The following is a 20,492-nucleotide window of genomic DNA, read 5'->3' on the forward strand; positions in this document are numbered from 1 at the left end:
TCTTCCTCCACACTCAAACGTAACAATCTGCCTTGTTCTTCATCTTCCCGCTCCTCTTCCTCCACATTCAGCCCAAACAGTCTCCCTCTCCCTCCTCTTCCTCCTCTTCTTCCTCCACATTCAAACGTGACAGTTTCTCTTGTTGCTTCTGTAGCTGTCACTTTACACAGAAGTCTGAGGAGTTTCTTCTTCCTCTTCCTCCTCTTCTTCCTCTCCCTCTCCTTCCTCTTCCTCTCCCTCCTCTTCCTCCACACTCAAACGTAACAATCTGCCTTGTTCTTCATCTTCCCGCTCCTCTTCCTCCTCCTCTTCTTCTCCCTCCTCCTCTTCCTCCTCCTCCTCTTCCTCCTCCTCCTCTTCCTCCTCCTCTTCTTCTTCTTCCTCCTCCTCCTCTCCCTCCTCTTCTTCCTCCTCTTCCTCCTCCTCTTCTTCTTCCTCCTCCTCTCCCTCCTCTTCCTCCACATTCAGCCCTAACAGTCTCTCCTCTTCCTCTCCCTCCTCTTCTTCCTTTTCTTCCTCCTCCTCCTCCTCCTCTTCTCCCTCCTCTTCTTCCTCCTCCTCTTCCTCCTCCTCCTCTTCCTCCTCCTCTTCTTCTTCCTCCTCCTCTTCTTCTTCCTCCTCCTCTCCCTCCTCTTCTTCCTCCTCCTCTTCCTCCTCCTCTTCTTCTTCCTCCTCCTCCTCTCCCTCCTCTTCTTCCTCCTCCTCTTCCTCCTCTTCTTCTTCCTCCTCCTCTCCCTCCTCTTCTTCCTCCTCCTCCTCTTCTTCTTCCTCCTCCTCTCCCTCCTCTTCCTCCACATTCAGCCCTAACAGTCTCTCCTCTCCCTCTCCCTCCTCCTCCTCCTCTTCTTCCTCTCCCTCCTCTTCCTCCTCTTGTTGTGCAGCCAAACGTCTTCACTCCTTCAGCTTTTTGTTCCTGTGGATCAAACCTGGTCGACTTTGTTCACACACATGTCTTTTTACACTTCTGCATAATTTAACTCTAATAAGACACTTTTTTTTTCAATATCCGTCGTTTTTAGACGTCCACAGCTCAGTTTTTCCTACAAACTCATATTAGACTGTGTAATCTCACGCCGTCATCTCAATAAAGTGCAAAAATTAAGCTTTACGCAGGAATAAGTGAGTCCAAACCCAATATCGGCTAAGACAGGAGACGTAAAGTCGATATCCCATACATTAAACAGTGCAAATATCGGTCCTGTGTATCGGTCTGTCTCGTGCAGGTTTCACTCTTTGCTGTTAAATACGTTGCCTATAAAACTTTGCGCTGAGAATAAGCTCATGTGACACTGATGTGGAGGGACTCGACTTCCTCCAGCACAGTTTGTTTTTTGTTCTTTTATATTGAAATTTCGCTTCATTTAAATCTTTGTACGGCTCATTATGTTTGTTCTGTTCGATCCAAATGGACAGAAATGGTTCCTGACATTCCTGGTCTTTCACACGGAGCGTAACGCGACGTGGAAGACGCTCTAAAGATTGTCTCTGTCACAAAAACACTCACCACGCTGTAATTTCACTGCAGAAGAATGTGAACAGGTCTATGCAAAATAATGCCTTTGTTTTTATTTGGCCGTAACAGACGAGCACTTCACCTGAATGTACCGTGTGTGTGTACATGTGTGTATCATGTGTGTGTACATGTGTGTGTATCATGTGTACTCGTGTACTTATATGTGCATGGATCATCACACGTCCTTCACTGAGCTCCTCTTGGAATTATGGGTAATTTGAATGTGATTAAAATGTAGAATGACTCATTCCATAACATTTAACGTTCTGTCAGTTTGTGTCTAATGAAAAGCTCGTGTCCGTACGGCAGGGCATCTGGCTCTTTAGGACTGTGGAGCTGCGGGTCGTGAAAAGGAACCAAAGACGTGTCCTGTTTTTGATATTTGTTTGACTTTTCTCTGACTCTGTATATTTTGTTGATAATAAAGAGTTCAGCTGTGTCTGTGTCTCTGTGTGTTTGTGTCTCTGTGTGTGTGTGTCTCTGTGTGTGTTTGTGTGTCTCTGTGGGTGCTTGTGTGTGTGTGTCTGTGTGTCTCTGTGTTGTGTCTCTTTATATGTGTCTGTGTGTGTGTTTGTGTGTCTCTGTGGGTGCTTGTGTGTGTGTGTCTGTGTGTCTCTGTGTTGTGTCTCTTTATATGTGTCTGTGTGTGTGTTTGTTTGTTTGTGTTTATATGTGTGTCTGTGTGTTGTGTCTGTTTGTCTCTGTGTGTCTGTTTGTCTCTGTGTGTGTCTGTCTCCGTGTTGTGTCTGTGTGTGTTTGTGAGTCTGTGTGTCTCTGTGTTGTGTCTGTGTGTGTGTTTGTGAGTCTGTGTGTCTCTGTGTTTATGTGTCTTTGTGTGTGTGTGTCTGTTTGTGTGTGTTTATATGTGTCTTTGTGTGTGTTTGTTTGTTTGTTTGTTTGTGTGTCTCTCTGTGTTGTCTCTGTGTGTGTTTATACGTGTCTCTGTGTGTATTTATATACGTCTTTGTGTTTGTGTGTATTGATGTGTAATACCTCCTCTGGCCGCTGGAGGCCGCTGTCGCGCTTGTTCAAACCGGAAGTCCTCTCTCTCCTTTTCCGCTCAGACCCGGCGCCAGAGACACGAGTCTTTTCGCGTCTTTTCTGTTTTTCTGGAGGATTTTCGCAGCTCGAGGAGCCGAGAGGAGAATTTAACCTCAGGATGGTTCGTATCTGACGCAGAGGCTCATGGGAGATTTAATCAGACCCTGAGTTTATTAAACAGAGACAAAGACAGAGCTAATCTCACATATGCTAACGCTAAGTGCACATGCTAATGTCCCTCAGACATGGAGGACACGTGTCTTTTTCTGTGGATCAGAGCTGGACAGAGGGACAAAAGTCAAATCTGTCAAATGTCTTTTCAGATTTAGTTTAACTCAGAACCACAAACTAAACAAACTGCTGTTAGCTTCACACTGGTGTTAGCTTCACACTGGTGTTAGCTCCTCCCTCAGACGGATATGAGGCCGTGTCCAGCAGAAATCTGACCACAACTAAAGAAGAGGACAAACGTCTTCACTCTAAAAGTCTTTGTCCAGTGACAGATTTAATTTGGTCTTTTTCTCTGAGCTGGAGAAAAGCGTCATGTTGATTTCAGCTCTGTCCAACACAAACATCTGACCCCGTGAAACACTGAGTCTTTGTCCATCTGACCACCTGCTGCTTTGTGTCCACAGAAGCCCATCCTGCTGCAGGGACATGAGCGCTCCATCACCCAGATCAAGTACAACCGAGAGGGAGACCTGCTGTTCTCTGTGGCTAAAGACACAGTGAGTGTCTCCTCTGGGCCTAAAGCTGCAGATCAGGGGCAGTGGGTTTGTGTCTTTGGTTTGTGACTGTCTTTGTGTCTTGTCTTTGGTTTGTGTCTTTGTAGGTGGCCAATGTGTGGTACTCGGTGAACGGCGAACGACTCGGGACTTACAACGGACACACAGGAGCCGTGTGGTGTGTGGACTGTGACTGTATCCTTCACATTAGGCCTGGTCAAATTTACTGTCACTAATAATAAACCATTATATCAGGATAATTACTCCTGTTGAACATGTACAAATAATTATAATTTGAATATTATGAAGAGGTTCCATATTTAAACAGCTGTTCTGGAGCTGGAGTTTGTTTTAAGTGAAAACAACAATGATCTTCATCAGGGAGAAGTTTGTTCTGCACATTGTGTGACATAAAGGACATTATCTTTGTTGATTATTGTCTCATCCCTCGTGTTCTTCTCATTTTCTTCTCGCACTTGTTCCTTAACTTGGTCTTTTCAAAGGGGACACAAAAAGTGTGTTGACGGGCTCCGCAGACAACAGCTGCAGACTGTGGGACTGTGAGACTGGTGAGTTCAGCCATTTTCATCCAGCCCCGTTAATGATCAGATGAAACTGTTAAACGGTTTATTGTGTTTGTGCGAGTTCACGTGTCTCTGTTCTCTCAGGGAAACAGATGGCTCTGCTCAACACCAACTCCGCCGTCAGGACGTGCGGCTTCGACTTCAGTGGAAACATCATCATGTTCTCCACAGACAAGCAGATGGGCTACCAGTGTTTCCTCAACTTCTACGACCTGAGGGACCCGCAGCAGATCGGTCCTGGACATTTATTTATACATTTTGTTTAGATAAAATGATTCACTTTTAAAAAATATTCAGATTTCAGTTCACTTCCAGTCGCTAAATACATTTGTTTTATATGTTAAAGGTAGTTTGATTCTTGAAAACTTCAGATCTTTGTCTCATTCTCCTTCTGTGCTGCTCTGTTCAGACGACAACCAGCCGTACCTGAGCCTCCCCTGTAACGACACAAAGGTCACGAGCGCGGCGTGGGGCCCCCTGGGGGAGTTTGTGATCGCAGGCCACGAGAACGGAGAGATCAGCCAGTACAGTTCAAAGGTCAGAGGTGGAACACTCGGGGTGGAGAAGGTGTAGATATCTGCCTCATATTTAAACTGATGTCTGTGTGAACAGTCGGGGGAGGTCCTGAAGAAGGCCAAGGAGCACAGCCGACACATCAACGACCTTCAGCTCTCTGTGGACCTCACCATGTTCATCAGTGCCTCCAAAGACTGCACGGCGAAGGTGAGGCGCGTCAGTGTGTTTGTTGTTGTTTACTGCTGTTACCACGGCTACAAACGGAGCTGCGTCACCTGTTAAATGTGGAAACCCTGTCCAGTGTCTGTAAATGTCTCTAATACGAGTTATTCCAGTGTTTTAAATGAAGCTCGTCCCTACATTCTGCTCATTTTGCGTTTGTTTACCTGGTGCTATGGTGATGTTGCGGCGCAGAGCAGTGATATTCTGTGATTTAACCGTTGCTGGAACTACTAGCATGTGTTAAACAGCATTAATTGGCTTTTGGAAGTGACCGTGTTATAACATAAAGTCAAATCTTTTCTTGTAGCTGTTTGACTCCATGTCTCTGGAGCACATAAAGACCTTCAAGACGGAGAGACCCGTGAACTCGGCCGCAATTTCCCCCATCATGGATCACGTAAGGCTCCCTCTGTCCTTCCTCTGTCCTTCCTCTGTCCGTCCTCTGTCAGACTCTATTCTGCCCGTTTTGTCTCAGTTTTGCCTGTTTGGTCTCTGTTCTGCCCCTGTTTTGATGCTGTTCTTGTCTCTATTCGTCTGTCTCTGTTACGTCTATTCTTGTGTCTCTGTTCTGTCTGTTCTTCTGCCTGTTTTGTCTGTTCTGTCTGTTCTTCTGCCTCTGTTTTGTCTGTTCTGTCTGTTCTTCTGCCTCTGTTTTGTCTCTGTTCTGTCTGTTCTTCTGCCTCTGTTTTGTCTCTGTTCCGTCTGTTCTTCTGCCTCTGTTTTGTCTCTGTTCCGTCTGTTCTTCTGCCTCTGTTTTGTCTCTGTTCTGTCTGTTCTTCTGCCTCTGTTTTGTCTCTGTTCTTCTGCCTGTTTTGTCTGTTCTGTCTGTTCTTCTGCCTCTGTTTTGTCTCTGTTCTGTCTGTTCTTCTGCCTCTGTTTTGTCTCTGTTCTGTCTGTTCTTCTGCCTCTGTTTTGTCTCTGTTCCGTCTGTTCTTCTGCCTGTTTTGTCTCTGTTCCGTCTGTTCTTCTGCCTCTGTTTTGTCTCTGTTCTGTCTGTTCTTCTGCCTCTGTTTTGTCTCTGTTCTTCTGCCTGTTTTGTCTCTGTTCTGTCTGTTCCTCTGTCTGTTTTGTCTGTTCTTCTGTTTTGTCTCTGTTCTGTCTGTTCTTCTGCCTCTGTTCTGTCTCTGTTCTTTTGTTCTTCTGTTGGACTCACACATTTGTCCTCACGTTGTTCTTTTTGCCGATGCAGGTGGTGATGGGCGGTGGTCAAGAAGCCATGGACGTCACAACAACATCCACCAGGATTGGAAAGTTCGAGGCCAGGTAAGACCACGCAAAAATAAATATATGCAGATGGATTTGGGCTTCAAAATTCTGTTTCAGCCCATATCTTGTAGAGTTTCTGAAAAAAATGAATATTAAAAGTCTGAAACCTTACTCCCAGATAATCAGCTTTGTGGAACTAATGACACAAGATCTATCATTTTAATTTAAATGTTTGATTTACTAAAACATTTCACCAGGTCTTGTGTTTTAAATGTGCTTTTTGAACTTAAAAGAACCGTGTTATGGATATTAGTGCGTAGCTGGCTAGACTTTGCGATGCCTTTTGAGCTTTTAATATTTTATTTTTTCAGAAAGTCTAGAGGAAAAATGAATGGAAAAAAATCTGGAACCGGAGCGTCACAGTTGAGCTCCAGAAACTGACAGAATAAAACAACTTTCTTGTCATAATTGTCCCAGAAACTCTCAGAATGTTTGAATTTTTTTATACAAAGCTTGTTCTGTTGTTACTTGAGAGAGAAATAAGTTACATAACACATTTTGATCAGTTTTGTCTTATTTTCTTTTAGTTTAAATTAAATAAATGCTGTTTCAGTCTCTGCTCTGGTGTCAGTATCAGGCATCATGAGACACTTACAGCCGTAGGATCGAAATCAGTATCGGAGCTGAAAAGGCTGAATCGGTGGCTCCAGACTGAAACGTTTGCGCCCGTACACAGCCTTGGCTCGCAGGTTCAGAGCTGAAACTTTCCCTTTCCCTCCAGGTTCTTCCACGCGGCTTATGAGGAGGAGTTCGGCCGAGTGAAGGGTCATTTTGGTCCCATTAACTGTGTGGCCTTTCACCCAGATGGAAAGAGGTAACGAAAACCTTCAACTTCATCTGTTTGTTGTAAAGAACTGACCCTTTAGTTTCATATTACTGATAAGAAACATAAAATAATCCTTATACTTTGTGTTTTGTCGACAGTTACAGCAGCGGTGGAGAGGATGGTTACGTCAGAATTCATTACTTTGACCCACAGTACTTCGACTTTGAGCTGGAAGCGTAAAAACACAGAACGATCCCACAGAACGATCCCACAGAACGATCCCACAGAACCCTTCAGCTTCAGCCAAAACTGGACTTTAAACATCTGCAGAGGGGCGTTTTTACATGTGGACACTTAGGGGAGCTGTAGCGCTTCTTCAAATTAAAGTTTCACATTTATTTTCTTGTCCTGGATTCTTCTTCAGTTTGATTTTAATCCCACTCCCCGTTTGATTATTTAATACAAAATCATGAAAACACCGATGCTGTTTTCTGATGTCATTCCATTGCTACTCACGATAAAGTTGTTTATCCAAATAACAGTTTCCATGGCATTTTTTTTTTAATTTTTTAACTAAAGTAGCACTGGTAAATGGAAAAGGATTTGTGAACAGCGGCTCTACTCCGAGCTCCTCATCCTCTAAAGAAGAGGGAGAGATCGAAACCAGGTCTAAATCGGGTCTAAACCAGGACTGAACCAGGACTAAACCAGGACTGAACCAGGGACTAAACCAGGACTAAACCAGGACTAAACCAGGACTGAACCAGGACTGAACCAGGACTGAACCAGGACTGAACCAGGACTAAACCAGGACTAAACCAGGACTGAACCAGGTCTAAACCAGGCCCACAGACTGACCTGTAAATCCAGAGCGTTTCCTTTGGACTCCGCTCCGTCGTCACTTCAGATCCTCCACATCCATCAAACACAAATCACAACCGACTGATTTTAAATTTTATTACAAATTTAGAATCCACATTTCACAAAGACGACACACGGAGGCTTAAGCGGCGCCCACCAGGTTTAAACGGTACAAAATCTCTAAAATAACTCGACGCCCAGCAGGGGGCAGACCGCGCGCAGGAAGACTCCACGCTCACACTCTGATCCTGAAATAAGTTAGAAGAAAGAGCCGAGATCTGCCTCTGCGAAGGAAAACACCATATGTACATGCTGGAGGTAACGCCCGGAGACGAGTACACGAGCGGAACACGAGAGGCGGAGTCCAAAACTACTGCACTGCACTTACACGCAGGGAGGGGGGAATACTTCGAAAGTGGATTTAGGTACAGAACAGTGAACACCTGGTCCAATCAGAGTACTGCATTCTGAACACCTGGAATACTTTTAAGATGGAGTCGAGTTTAAATAATAAGGTGAAGAAGCCTGTCACGATATCACATTTTGAAGAGCGACATACAGAATATAAAGTAAATATAAAGGAGAATATTCAAACCAAATCAAGTATTGTTGAGCTGTGGAAATGAACAGCAGAATCAAACACTTACGCAACGAGTTTGTGTCATTTTAGTTCAGTTTAGGTTTAGTATCGTCCGTCCAGCAGGTCCCAGGGAAGGACTGCGTCTCTCAGCTGGACTGGGAACGCCTTGGGGTCCCACCGGAGGACGTGTCTGGGGTGAGGGAAGTCTGTGTTTAGACTGCTGCCCCCGCCGACCCAAATGGACGTATGGAATTTTAGTTCATAATTCAACTTCTCGAGCTCAAATTTGATCAAACTGCAGGAAAAATAATAAAAAAACTCCCTCTACTACAAAGAAAAAGCCCCAAAAACGATTGTTCCGGATTATAAATCACACTTTTTTCATAGTTTGACCAGAGATGCGACTTATTTCACATATAAATCACATCCGAGTATGTTTTTTTTCTTCATTATTACGCATTTTATGGCTGGTGCGACTTATACTCCGGAAAATACGATATAATAAACTGAACAAAACGTGGATTTAGTGATTATTGTGACAGGGCGATGGTAAAGACGCAGCGTAGCGTTAAAAGCAGATTTATGTTCGTTTCAGTTTGTTCTGTGTTTCTTTTCACAAATTAGAGACGGAAAAATCCCACCTGCCTCACCACAAGAGCACAGTTTGATATATTTGTCACTAATATGATCCAGTTTGACGTCTACGTAACTAATCTGGTTCTAAAGTTCCTCAAAGTCAGTATTTTGTTTTGTTGGTCCATGTTTTCAGTTGTTTGGTGGCGCTGTGTGTGGAGCTGATCGGGGGGAAACTGTCTTTAAGAACGTTCAACATTTTTCAAATATTTTTAAGGTTATTTTTTCCCACTCGCCCAAATAAAACCAAATAAAACCCAGTCCATGTTTGCCACTAAGAACATGATGTAACAGAATTAATAAAAGGATCACGGGACAGAACACGATGGGGTCGGGTTCAAGTCGACTTCACCTCCTCTTTTGGTCTGAAACAGAAACGCGCAAGAAATATGATCATTAAGTTAGAATTTACACATTTTAAATCACAATATTCACCTAAAACAGCACTTTTTTAAACATTTTTTGACGACGCGACGCTGCTGAAACGTACGAGTTTCACCGATTACGAAAATAAAACTGGAAAAATTAGTAAAATGGCGTCTTGAAAATACTGGATTAAAGGTTAAACTCAAACATGAATCAGTCCAAATAAAACTTCAGAGACTCAACGAGAAGAAACGACGAGAACATGGAGGAACATCTGAACAGACGTTTGTAGAACAGGTTTGATTTAAGCTTTTCTTTTTCTTTTTAAAAACTGGGATACGATCACGTGGTCACTTACCCAGACGTGTCCATCTTTTCTTCCTCCTTCTCTTCCTCTTTTACCTCTATAAGACACAGAAAAACACGTGAGCCTCTTTCACAGGACTTTACAGACGAACACCTCCGTCACAGTTTACAGACGAGGCCTCACCTTTCTTCTCCTCTCCTTCCTTCTCCTCCTCTTTCTTCACTCGTTTGGCCTTCTTGTGATTGGCTGCGTTCCTGCGGCCTCCTCCCTGACCCTCCGCCTCGTCCTCAGAGTCGGAGAACTCCTCTTCACAGGCGATCCGCTTATCGTGAGCTCGGACTGAAACACAAACGTAGAACTAGAACTTTCAGAAAAACACGGATGTAAAAGTGTAAATGTGTGGAGAACGACACCAGACTGTGACATAACTGATGCGTTTTGGCTTTGCAGTATTTGTATTTATTATATTTATATTTCATTAGACTTTACAGCAGTTTACCAGTCCACAGTGAGGCCTTCCCCCGAGTCCACAGACGGGACAATTATTTTTGAGGATCAGTATTTATCACGGGACTTTTTCTTTGCACTAATGGGGAAGTGTTGGTCATTTTTCTGTTCTACAATGAGATTTGAGCCGTAGAAGTTCAAATTATGGACGTTTATGCCTCATTATGGAGACAAATTGCTGTGTTCTGTTTTGTTTTTTTATTGCTGTTGACATTTTTTAACAATTTTGTAGATTTAGAATAGTTTTTAGAGATAATTCTGTGTCATGTTTTGGTTTTAATATTGTTTTTTATGGTCTATATTTACTTTGGTCATGTGCATCACTGTTATGTTCACGTGTTTTCTTTTTCTTATACACGTGTTTTTCTTTTTTGTATACACTGGGTTTTGTTGTAAAAAAGACAAATAGATGTTGTTGTGTTGAAGTGGAGTCAGATGGAGAACATCTGGACAGAGGCGTCTGAATGAAGCCGTGTCTGTGGCTGCTCTTATGAAACACAAAATCAAGAACTTTTGTGCAGACGAGGTGTAATTTCCTGCATTATCGTGAGGTTCACAGGTTTAGAGGCTTTTTAAAATCCTTTCCTGTGATGAAACGGCCTCTCACTGATCCAATAACATGGCAAAAAAAGGGGGTAATTAATGTCCAGGTTTTCCAGGACGTGTTTAAACCCTGTGAGATCATGACCCACTTTAATACAAAGACGTATCTGCACAAAACATGGACTACAGCGCTCTCTTGTGGTTAAAAAAGCATTTCAGGAGGAGTTTGTAGTAAATTTAAATGACATAATTTGGGGAAAATAATCCAAATCTGCCCAAAAACGTCAGCAGATCTTATCACCGATCAGTTGGTCTGAATTTTAAACGATTGGTATCGGCATCGTCCATGAAAAACCTTAATCTGTGTCCAGCTCTGTTATAAACGTCGACTCTACACTAAGGCTGGACGAGACGCGATATCCACAAGACCATCTCTATATCTGTTCATTTTTTATCTCAAGACTCTTTTTACTCGAATGAGACAAGGTTCCTGCACTTTGAACTCTTTTTCCAGGACTTTTTACATTATGTCATGCCAAAATGCAGTTTAATTTTACCCAAAATCCGCAGTGATGCAAATGAATCATCTCTTATAGTTCGGAAAATACTGTATTTTATCCATGGCTGATAAGTCACACTTTTTTTCCTTTTCATAGTTTGTCTTATCACCCCCAGAATATAAATCACATCTGAGGATATAATTTCACATCTTCGTTACGGTGACACTGACAACCGCGTTTTTTCCTTCATTATTCTGCATTTTTTGACTTGTACTCCAGAGCGACTTTTAGTCCGGAAAATACAGTACTCAGTTTTATTACTCAAGTATCTCAAGTACAGATACAGAGGTAAAAAGTTACTCAAGAAAAAGTAAAAGTATCATGAAAAAATCTACTTCAGTAAAATATTAAGTAAAGTAAAGTAAAGTAAAAGTATTTCACACAGAGTTTAATTCATTTGTTGAAGTGTTAAATGCAGTGATATTGATTCAAATATTCTTCAAAACTTTAGTCCGGATGTTTCCACGAACATGGTCAATAAAACCCCTCAAAAGTTCAGGTCTGAGGAGGTTAAACTGTCACCAGCTTCCATCATTTTAATAAAACCGTTAATCACAATTATTTCGACCATTATAATCGTCACAGCTCGCTTCAAAACCGTCCCCACATCACCTCAGTCCTACCGTGTTCTACTTACTGGAAACTCGTTTGTCGGGATCTTCCTCCTCCTCCTCGTCTCCGCTATCCGGGTGCACTGCGTCCTCTGGGATGGCCTGCATCTGGACTCCGGGGGCGTGCGGGAGCATGCGCAGGTTTTCAAACAGGCGCTGTTTGATCTTCTCCAGGTACTCGTTGGTGTTCTGGTTGGTCATGTTGGAGGGGCTGATGTGCAGTTTGAAGTCCGGGCCGAAGTACTCGAAGTAGTCGTTGTAGGGGAGCTCGTTGGGGATGGAGGAGTCCAGAGCGACGGCGGTCTCGTACGTCCAGCAGCGAGCCACGTTTCGGATGGTGTAGCCGCCTCCGCCCAGCATCAGCAGAGGGAGGTTGAAACTTTTGATGTACTCCACGCACTTGGCATGACCTAAAAACAGAAATCAAACACATTTAGAAAACACTGAGGAAACTGACACAACAGAGGAGGAACGTAACGAAGTACAAGGAGTAAAGTACCTAAAAATTCTACTTAAGTACATTTTACGGCGGTCCTTTTTACTTTTCCTTCACTACATTTGAGAGCAGTATCTGTACTTTCTACTCCACTACATTTTTGAACTGGACTGAAAAGTAAAAAGTACTTTTCATATGATTTGAGGAGTTCAGCTTTGAGCAAAATAAAAATAAATACAATTGTCCCTCACTATATCACGGTTCAACTTTTGTGATCTTTCATGTTTTTTCCAGAGTATGAACGTGCATTGTGTCCTGCGTCCTGATTGGCTGTTGGACTGTAGACCATTGTCCCTCAGTCTCCTCTGTCCCGTGTCTCCAAATTTACATAAACGTTGGATCTCAGTGTGACTCTGAAGTGCTGTACGTTTGCAATTTGTTTTCTCCCCGACAAAACCCACAATGTCGATGAAACGTTCTGCACCGACAAAGACGCCGACGAAGGTTTGAACTTTGAGAGAGTTTAAACGAGAGAGAAATGTGACAAAATGTTAACGCCTGTGTGAGAAAAGTGTATAAAGTGTGTGGTGAGGGGTTTTACAGACAAAAACAGAGAATAATGTAAAAATAAAGCTGATACTTCGCGGATTTCGTTTATTGCGGGTTATTTTTAGAACGTAACTCCTCCATTGATTCGTATTGTCTCATTATGAATCAATATCGCAACATTTACACTTTTACATTTACACTTTTACATTTCACAAAAGTGTTGTTCATTTGTTACTTTTTACTCTTAAAGGACATTTATAAACAGGTACTTAAATACTTTTACTTAAGTAGATTTTTCATATGATACTTTTAATTTTACCTGAGTACTTTTTGCCTCTGTATTTGTACTTTTACTTAACAAAATTGCACCTTCGACAGGATAATATTTAACATAGATGGAGCAGCTGAAGTGAGTCTTGTTTAAATGCAGGTTTGTGTTGTAATACTGTGAGTTTTTGGGTCTAATCACTAATAGAAATGATCAGGTTCAACATCTGTGAATTTACGTTTTGGATATTTCATGGTACAGTGGAATCAACAGGGAAAACAGGCTCTTATTGATTAGACTGTGACAAAGAACTCACAGTATTACAACACAAACCTGCATTTAAACAGGATTCACTTCAGCTGCTCCATAGATATAGCTCGTAGAATAATCATCTCACCTTTGATGGTCAGATTGAAACAGCCCAGTCTGTCTCCAGAGAGAGAGTCTGCTCCGCACTGAAGGACGACGGCGCTCGGCTGGTACATCTCCATCACTTTGGCCATGATCTGGTCACACAGTGCGGTTAATGGAGGAGCGTGAGTGAGGCCATAAAAATATAAATAAATATGTTTTTTACCGGTTTGAAGATGGCTTCATACGACTCGTCATCGATGCCGTCCCGGAGAGGGTAGTTCACGGCGTAGTACTTCCCTTTTCCCGCTCCGATGTCCTGGAAAGTTTTAAGAACAGAAAGTAAAAATAAATTACAAAAGCAGCTAATGCAAGTATGTAGAAGTGTCACAATAACACATTTAAAGTGCGACATACGGGTGCAGACAAAGACGATAAACGATGATAATCAAACTAAAATATAACGCAAAATTAACAAAAAGTATTTTAAATGAGCAATATTTCTGAGCTGTGTAAATGAACAGCAGATGCAACACGTATGTCATGAGTTTGTGTAAATTTAGTTCAGTTTAGCACAGTCCCAGGACACGCTCGCTCTCGGCTGGGAACGCCTTTGGGTCCCACCGGAGGAGCTGGAGGACGTGTCTGGGGTGAGGGAAGTCTGGGAGTCCCTGCTTAGACTGATGCCCCCGTGTCCTGGCGCATGGATGGATGGATGGAATTTTAGTTCATAGTTCGAATTCTACAGCTCAAATCTGATCAAACTGCAGAAAAAATAATCCAACTTTTCTCACTACTGCAAAGAAAAAGTCCCATAATAAATATTTACCCCCAAAAAAGATAGTTTCATTTATAATAAACTGAACGATATGTCAACAGAGTGATTATTGTGACAGGACGATTTGTAACTGGTACACAAAGTAATTTAAAGTGTTTTACAGAATAAGAAAGACATGAAAATCACAATACAACAAAACAAAACATAAATAATCACAGAATTATCGTTAAAACAGACGAGTCAGAGTAAAACCGTCTCCGTCTCATTGACTGACCCTCAAGTCTCCGGTTCCAGGGAAATACTCTCCGTATTTGTGGAAGGACACGGTCATGACCCGGTCTGTGGTGTAGAACGCCTCCTCCACCCCATCACCGTGATGAATGTCTATGTCTATGTAGAGCACTCTCTGATGATACCTGCAGAGGACACGCTCGTGAGGACAGGCTCAGGAGGACACACTCAGGAGGACACACTAACAAAGACATGCTCAGGAGGGCGCGCTCAGGAGGGCGCGCTCAGGAGGACGCGCTCAGGAGGACGCGCTCAGGAGGACGCGCTCAGGAGGACGCGCTCAGGAGGACGCGCTCACGAAGACGCGCTCACGAGGACGCGCTCACGAGGACACGCTCAGGAGGACACGCTCAGGAGGACACGCTCAGGAGGACACGCTCAGGAGGACACGCTAACAAAGACATGCTCAGGAGGACGCGCTCAGGAGGACGCGCTCAGGAGGACGCGCGCTCAGGAGGACGCGCGCTCAGGAGGACGCGCGCTCAGGAGGACGCGCGCTCAGGAGGACGCGCGCTCAGGAGGACGCGCGCTCAGGAGGGCGCGCTCAGGAGGGCGCGCTCAGGAGGGCGCGCTCAGGAGGACGCGCTCAGGAGGACGCGCGCTCAGGAGGGCGCGCTCAGGAGGGCGCGCTCAGGAGGACGCGCTCAGGAGGACGCGCTCAGGAGGACGCGCTCAGGAGGACGCGCGCTCAGGAGGACGCGCGCTCAGGAGGACGCGCGCTCAGGAGGACGCGCGCTCAGGAGGGCGCGCTCAGGAGGGCGCGCTCAGGAGGGCGCGCTCAGGAGGACGCGCTCAGGAGGACGCGCTCAGGAGGACGCGCTCAGGAGGACGCGCTCATTAGTCCCTCCGCTCTGACCCAGGCCAGTTTAAGACCAGAACATTATTAAATCAGTCCTATTGAGCTTGTGTCTCTATAGTTTCATCTCTGTGGATCATTCTGTTATAATTTACACATTTAACTCACAATATTCACCTAAAACGACTTAATAAAAGAAACAAATCGCCGTAAAGGTCATCACAACAAAGCGCCGCACGCTGTGGATATGGATTTATGCTAAGGACAGATGCACGTCGCACGAGAGCAGCGCGTTTAAAGAGATTTGTACCAAAATGACGACGCGACGCTGCCAAATCCTACGAGTATCAACGATTAAGAAAATAAAACTGGAGAAGGAAGTGCAGACGTCACAGTGGGCGTGGCACAGTGGAGGTTAAACAGCGGTAGATCGACAAAATGTAAAATAGTGGATTAAAGATTAAACTCAAACATGAATCACTCCAAATAAAACTTCAGAGGCTCAACGAGAAGAAACGACTAGAACATGGACAAACATCTGAACAGAACAGTCTGAAGAACACGTCTGATTAAAAAAAAGTAAAAAGTCCACGTTACTTTAATAACTCCAGAATTGCCAGGACGATGTCGTTGACGTAGCAAAACCCCGAGGCTTCAGATTTCTTGGCGTGATGAAGTCCACCGGCCCAGTTTATGGCGATGTCCGTCTGCTGTTTGTTCAGCTTCACGGCTCCAGCTGCTCATCAGAATAAACAATCAATACACACACGCACACACACACACACACACACACACAATCACTTTGGACACACCCTCTCATGATAGTCACATTTTTATTTAGCGTTCTGATCTGACCGCTCTACCAATAATGTTTATGAGCAGGATTTGAACCACCAACCTTCAGATCAGAGGACAAACACTCTACCAACTGAGCCACTATCTCATTGTTTGTTTTCTGTTTTGTTTTTACTACTTTCTACATTTTATACACACAAAAAACATCAAATATATGAAGTAAGATACATGGAATTATGTAGTAAAGAAAAAAACAACAGTGAAATAACTCTACTTTATAGTCAAATCTTCAAAGTAGCCACACTTTACTCTAAATATTTTTAAACAAAGGATTTTTTTTTTCTTTGCTAAATAATTCCACATATGTTACTTCATATATCTGATGTCTCTGTGTGTTTATAAAATGTAGAAAGTAGTAAAAATAAAAGTAAAAACACATTGAACGATTGGGTGTATCCAGACGTTTAACTGGTCACGCATAAGCAAAAATAACATACCCACTGAGCCGCCTGTGGAGAGCTGGCAGAATTCAAAGAGTCCATCGAACACGGGACAGTCCTCGCCAACGTTAACTAAAGACGACAAAAGACACGTGAGTGAGCGGCTCCTCTGCGACGGCTCATATTCACCTAAAGTGTGTAAACTCACATCTCTGCATCTGTTTGCTGTATTCAGACATGTTGTCCGGTCGGATGGACCTCAGGAACTTTATGTAATCGTCACTGTGGTATTTGGTCATCTCCTCGCCGCTGGCTTTGTGCGGTCTCTGCAAACAGGTAAGTGAATTCATGAGTAGACTTGTCACGATAACACTTTCTGAAGTATTTTCCTGGATAAAATATACACGATAATAATGATTTGTTTCTTATTAAGGTTCATTTCTTGATTTACAGACACAATAGTGAAATAAAAACCCCAGGATCATGTAGAGGGTTAATACGAACATTTAAGACCAGAATGAGTCTGAAGCAGCAGAGACAGAGAGAGGACACAAAAAAACGAAATATAAACTCAAAATAACTAAAAAACAAACAAAACAAAAAAACCAAAATAACAAAAAAGTAATAAAATAAAATAAAATGACAAAAAAAATCAAAATAACAAAAAAATGAAAAAATAAACTGAAAATAAAAAAAATTCAAAAATTAACTCAAAATAAGTATAAAAAAAAAGAACTCAAAATAACAAAAAAAAAGATAAATAAACTCAAAATAAGTTAAAAAAACAAAACAGGATCATGTAGAGGGTTAATATGAACATTTAAGACCAAAATGGAGTGAAGCAGCAGAGACAGAGAGAGGACAGATTGAAAAAAACAAACTAAAAAAAAAGAAGAAAATAACAAAAACGCAAAATAACAAAAAATAAATACATAAACTCAAATAACAAAACAATTAATAAAATAAAAATACAATAAAATAAACTCAAAATAATTAAAATAAATAAATAAACTCAAAATAACCAAAAAAAAAAAAGAAAATTAAAAAGAAAAACTCAAAATTAACCCCAGGATCATGTAGAGCAGGTTAATACGAACATTTAAGACCAAAATGGAGTGAAGTGCACTCATGTTAGATATTTCCATTTGTCTACACAGTTTATGGTAACAGCACAAATATTTTAAACTAGTACAAATACACGATTCAAAACACTGGTTCAATCTTGTGAATGGGACTCACGTAGATCTCCATTTTCCTGTAGAGGCCATAGTTCAGGAGGAGGTTGTGCGTCATGCGGATTCTGTGAGGCTTCATGGGATGACCCTGGCCGTAATAATAATTCCCGACATCACCTAAATAAACACATGAGTTTATTTCAGAATAGAGTGACTAGATTTAAACATTAAAACTGACTCTTGTGAGGTTTAATCCATGTTCTAACGCTGTTCTCTCCTCAAAAACAGACCTGGAGTTGGGTTTTGTTTCATTCACACATGTTTGAGTCACACTTTATTATTAGTATTAGCACTTGATGACATCACAAGGTGGAACAGAGTGTTTTCAGTTTGAGAGAAGAACTCAGCCTAAATCTGCAGGTTTGTTTGTGCGTTAAACATGTGTGAACGAAACAAAACACAACTTCAGGTCTGTTTGTGACGAGGAAACGACATTAGAACAGATCAGAGAACAGAGTCATATGGACCTTTAAAAACTGAAACACGTTGGAATCTGAGGGAGCGTTTTTTTTTGCCTTACGTTCATTTTCAAGAACAATTTTCTGTATTTTAGCTAAACAAATGACAGTATATTCCCCTTTAATGCTTGGCAGGGTTCGGTTTGGACAAAAATAAAAACATCTGGGACATATCTTGTATAAAACTGAGACAAATCAATAGTTTTGGATCAATCCTCTGGGACAGAAGACACAGCGCTCAAACCTGAGACTGTCCCGTGTCAGTGGGGATGTCTGGTCACCTCATTACCAAACACAAACTGACCACACATACAAACACTGTTTAATCTCACACACTGTCTCCTCGTGGTGATCTGCCCGTGATCACAGATGTTAAACACAAGTCAAATGTCGTCTTTAAGGTTCACTCTGGAACGTCATGATAATCACGACATCAACTGATTTTTCTATATGTAAAGTTGGAACTAGTTTGTTTTTTTTAGGGTCAGTATTTATCAAGTTACGTTTTCTTTGTACTACTGGGACATTTTTGGTGATGTTTTGGCGATAAGATGAGACTTGAGCTGTAAAAGGTTGAATTCATAAAGTCTTTCACTCATTATGGATGTAAACTAAAGATCCATCCATTTTCTTCCTCTTATCCGGGGCCGTCTAAGCAGGGACTCCCAGACTTCCGTCACCCCAGACACGTCCTCCAGCTTCTCCGGTGGGACCCCAAGGCGTTCCCAGTCCAGAGAGACATAGTCCCTCCAGTGTGTCCTGGGTCTTCCCCGGGGCCTCCTCCCAGTGGGACATGCCTGAAACACCTCTCCAGGGAGGCGTCCAGGAGGCATCATGAGCAGATGCCCGAGCCACCTCCACTGCAGCTCTACTCCGAGCTCCTCCCGTGTGACTGAGCTCCTCACCCTATCCCTAAGGGTGCGCCCAGCCACCGTGTGGAGGAAGCCCATTTCAGCCGCTTGTATCCGCGATCTTGTCCTTTTGTCATTACCCAGAGCTCATGACCATAGGTGAGGGCAGGAACATAGACTGACGGTAAATCAAGAGCTTCGCCTTTGGACTCAGCTCCTTCTTTACCACAACAGACGATACAGCCACCGCATCACTGCAGACGCTGCACCGATCCGCCTGTCAATCTCCCGCTCCATCCTTCCCTCACTCGTGAACAAGACCCCGAGATACTTGAACTCCTCCACTTGGGGCAGAGACTCTCCACCCACCCGGAGAGGGCACCACCTTTTTCCGGTCGAGAACCATGGCCTCGGATTTGGAGGAGCTGATTCTCATCCCAGCCGCTTCACACCCGGCTGCAAACCGCCTCCCGGAGCACCCCCAAAGGACACAAGGGTCTTATGCCTTCTCCAGATTCACAAAACACATGTGGACTGTGGCAAACTCCCATGAACCTCGAGGACCTGATGGAGCGTACAGAGCTGGTCCAGTTTTCCACGACCGGGACCAAAACCACACTGCTCCTCCTGAATCTGAGGACTGAACCATTACAGATGCAAACCAACACCTAAAGTGTTTATTCATTGCTCTTTTTTTCTCAATATTGGAGCTTTAGAATAGTTTTTGTGTGTTTTTTGCATCAGTGACAATAATTACTTTGAATATTATGATTTATAATCCATATTTACTTGAAACTTGAAACCATTATCGCGACAGGCCTCGCGACTCCTGTGGCTCGCGACAGGTCACGTGTGATCACGCTTTGTCACGTTCGGTTACGTTCGGGACGTGACCCCTGCGTCTGTCTCACTCTCGGGACTTGTTTGGAGGATACCCGGGCATTAAACTGGATTTTCAGTTCAATGTGACGCGGATTTAACGGTCAAACATGAACAGTACACACAAATCATCATTTACGTGAAAACATCCTTGAGTCTGGCTCGTTTTGTCTCGAGCTAACAGCCGTGAGAATAAGTCAGTGCTGTATGCTAACGTTAGCCGCTACACCGGTTAGCTCTGTCCCACTTCACTTCACCGCGGGGCGTTTGTGATCCGCCTCTCGGGGCCTGTTTCTCGGCCTCACTCCGCTCTCCACGCGCACACAGCCGGGCTTACCGTCGTAGTAGTAGCAAACTTTTTTCTTTGTTCCTTGAGACAGCGCCATTTTACTCAGTTCCTTCTGTTTCGAGCCCAGAGCCGCCGGTTCCTCTCCGCAGCAGCCGCCGCCGCACTGAGCGCACCGAGGCTCCGCCAATCACAGACACAGCACCGCCCGCCTGGGAGGAGCCGGAGAGGAAAGTGAGGACCACAGAGGGAGGACCATAAACTGAGGACCACAGAGGGAGGACCATAAACTGAGGACCACAGAGGGAGGACCATAAACTGAGGACCACAGACTGAGGACCACAGAGGGAGGACCACAGAGGGACGACCACAGAGCGAGGACCACAGAGGGAGGACCACAGAGCGAGGACCATAAACTGAGGACCACAGAGTGAGGACCACAGAGCGAGGACCACAGAGCGAGGACCACAGAGCGAGG

At 43.5% G+C, this 20,492-nt stretch overlaps 2 protein-coding genes across 5 annotated transcripts; one reads left to right on the top strand and one right to left on the bottom strand.

The window, feature by feature from the left end:
- Window positions 1-42: 42 nt before the first annotated feature.
- hdac1 (histone deacetylase 1) lies at window positions 43-20,224 on the bottom strand. Of its 4 annotated transcripts, XM_033974780.2 has the most exons (12): window positions 20,066-20,224; window positions 17,545-17,657; window positions 16,514-16,631; window positions 16,363-16,437; window positions 15,668-15,806; window positions 14,258-14,399; window positions 13,432-13,524; window positions 13,252-13,360; window positions 11,628-12,011; window positions 9,564-9,719; window positions 9,432-9,477; window positions 7,574-9,072 (listed from the first exon to the last, which is right to left on the bottom strand). In XM_033974780.2, the coding sequence occupies exons 1-12, from the start codon at window positions 20,112-20,114 to the stop codon at window positions 9,045-9,047; spliced, it is 1,452 nt and encodes a 483-aa protein (XP_033830671.1). In that variant the 5' UTR covers window positions 20,115-20,224; the 3' UTR covers window positions 7,574-9,044. The 4 variants fall into 4 exon arrangements, with proteins under 4 accessions (XP_055081117.1, XP_055081118.1, XP_055081116.1 ...); XM_055225142.1 differs by lacking the exons at window positions 7,574-9,072; window positions 9,432-9,477 and adding an exon at window positions 43-623 and having other exon boundaries at window positions 20,066-20,200; XM_055225143.1 differs by lacking the exons at window positions 7,574-9,072; window positions 9,432-9,477 and adding an exon at window positions 43-731 and having other exon boundaries at window positions 20,066-20,200.
- eif3i (eukaryotic translation initiation factor 3, subunit I) lies at window positions 2,534-7,166 on the top strand. The gene is made up of 11 exons (XM_033974777.2): window positions 2,534-2,675; window positions 3,190-3,282; window positions 3,387-3,474; window positions 3,783-3,848; window positions 3,948-4,097; window positions 4,273-4,400; window positions 4,476-4,586; window positions 4,909-4,998; window positions 5,791-5,864; window positions 6,589-6,681; window positions 6,792-7,166. Exons 1-11 carry the CDS (start codon window positions 2,673-2,675, stop codon window positions 6,871-6,873), a joined length of 978 nt encoding a protein of 325 aa, XP_033830668.1. The 5' UTR covers window positions 2,534-2,672; the 3' UTR covers window positions 6,874-7,166.
- Window positions 20,225-20,492: the final 268 nt, after the last annotated feature.

This window comes from Periophthalmus magnuspinnatus, chromosome 11 (assembly GCF_009829125.3).
Source record: "Periophthalmus magnuspinnatus isolate fPerMag1 chromosome 11, fPerMag1.2.pri, whole genome shotgun sequence".
In the NCBI taxonomy this organism is placed as follows: Eukaryota; Metazoa; Chordata; class Actinopteri; order Gobiiformes; family Gobiidae; genus Periophthalmus; species Periophthalmus magnuspinnatus.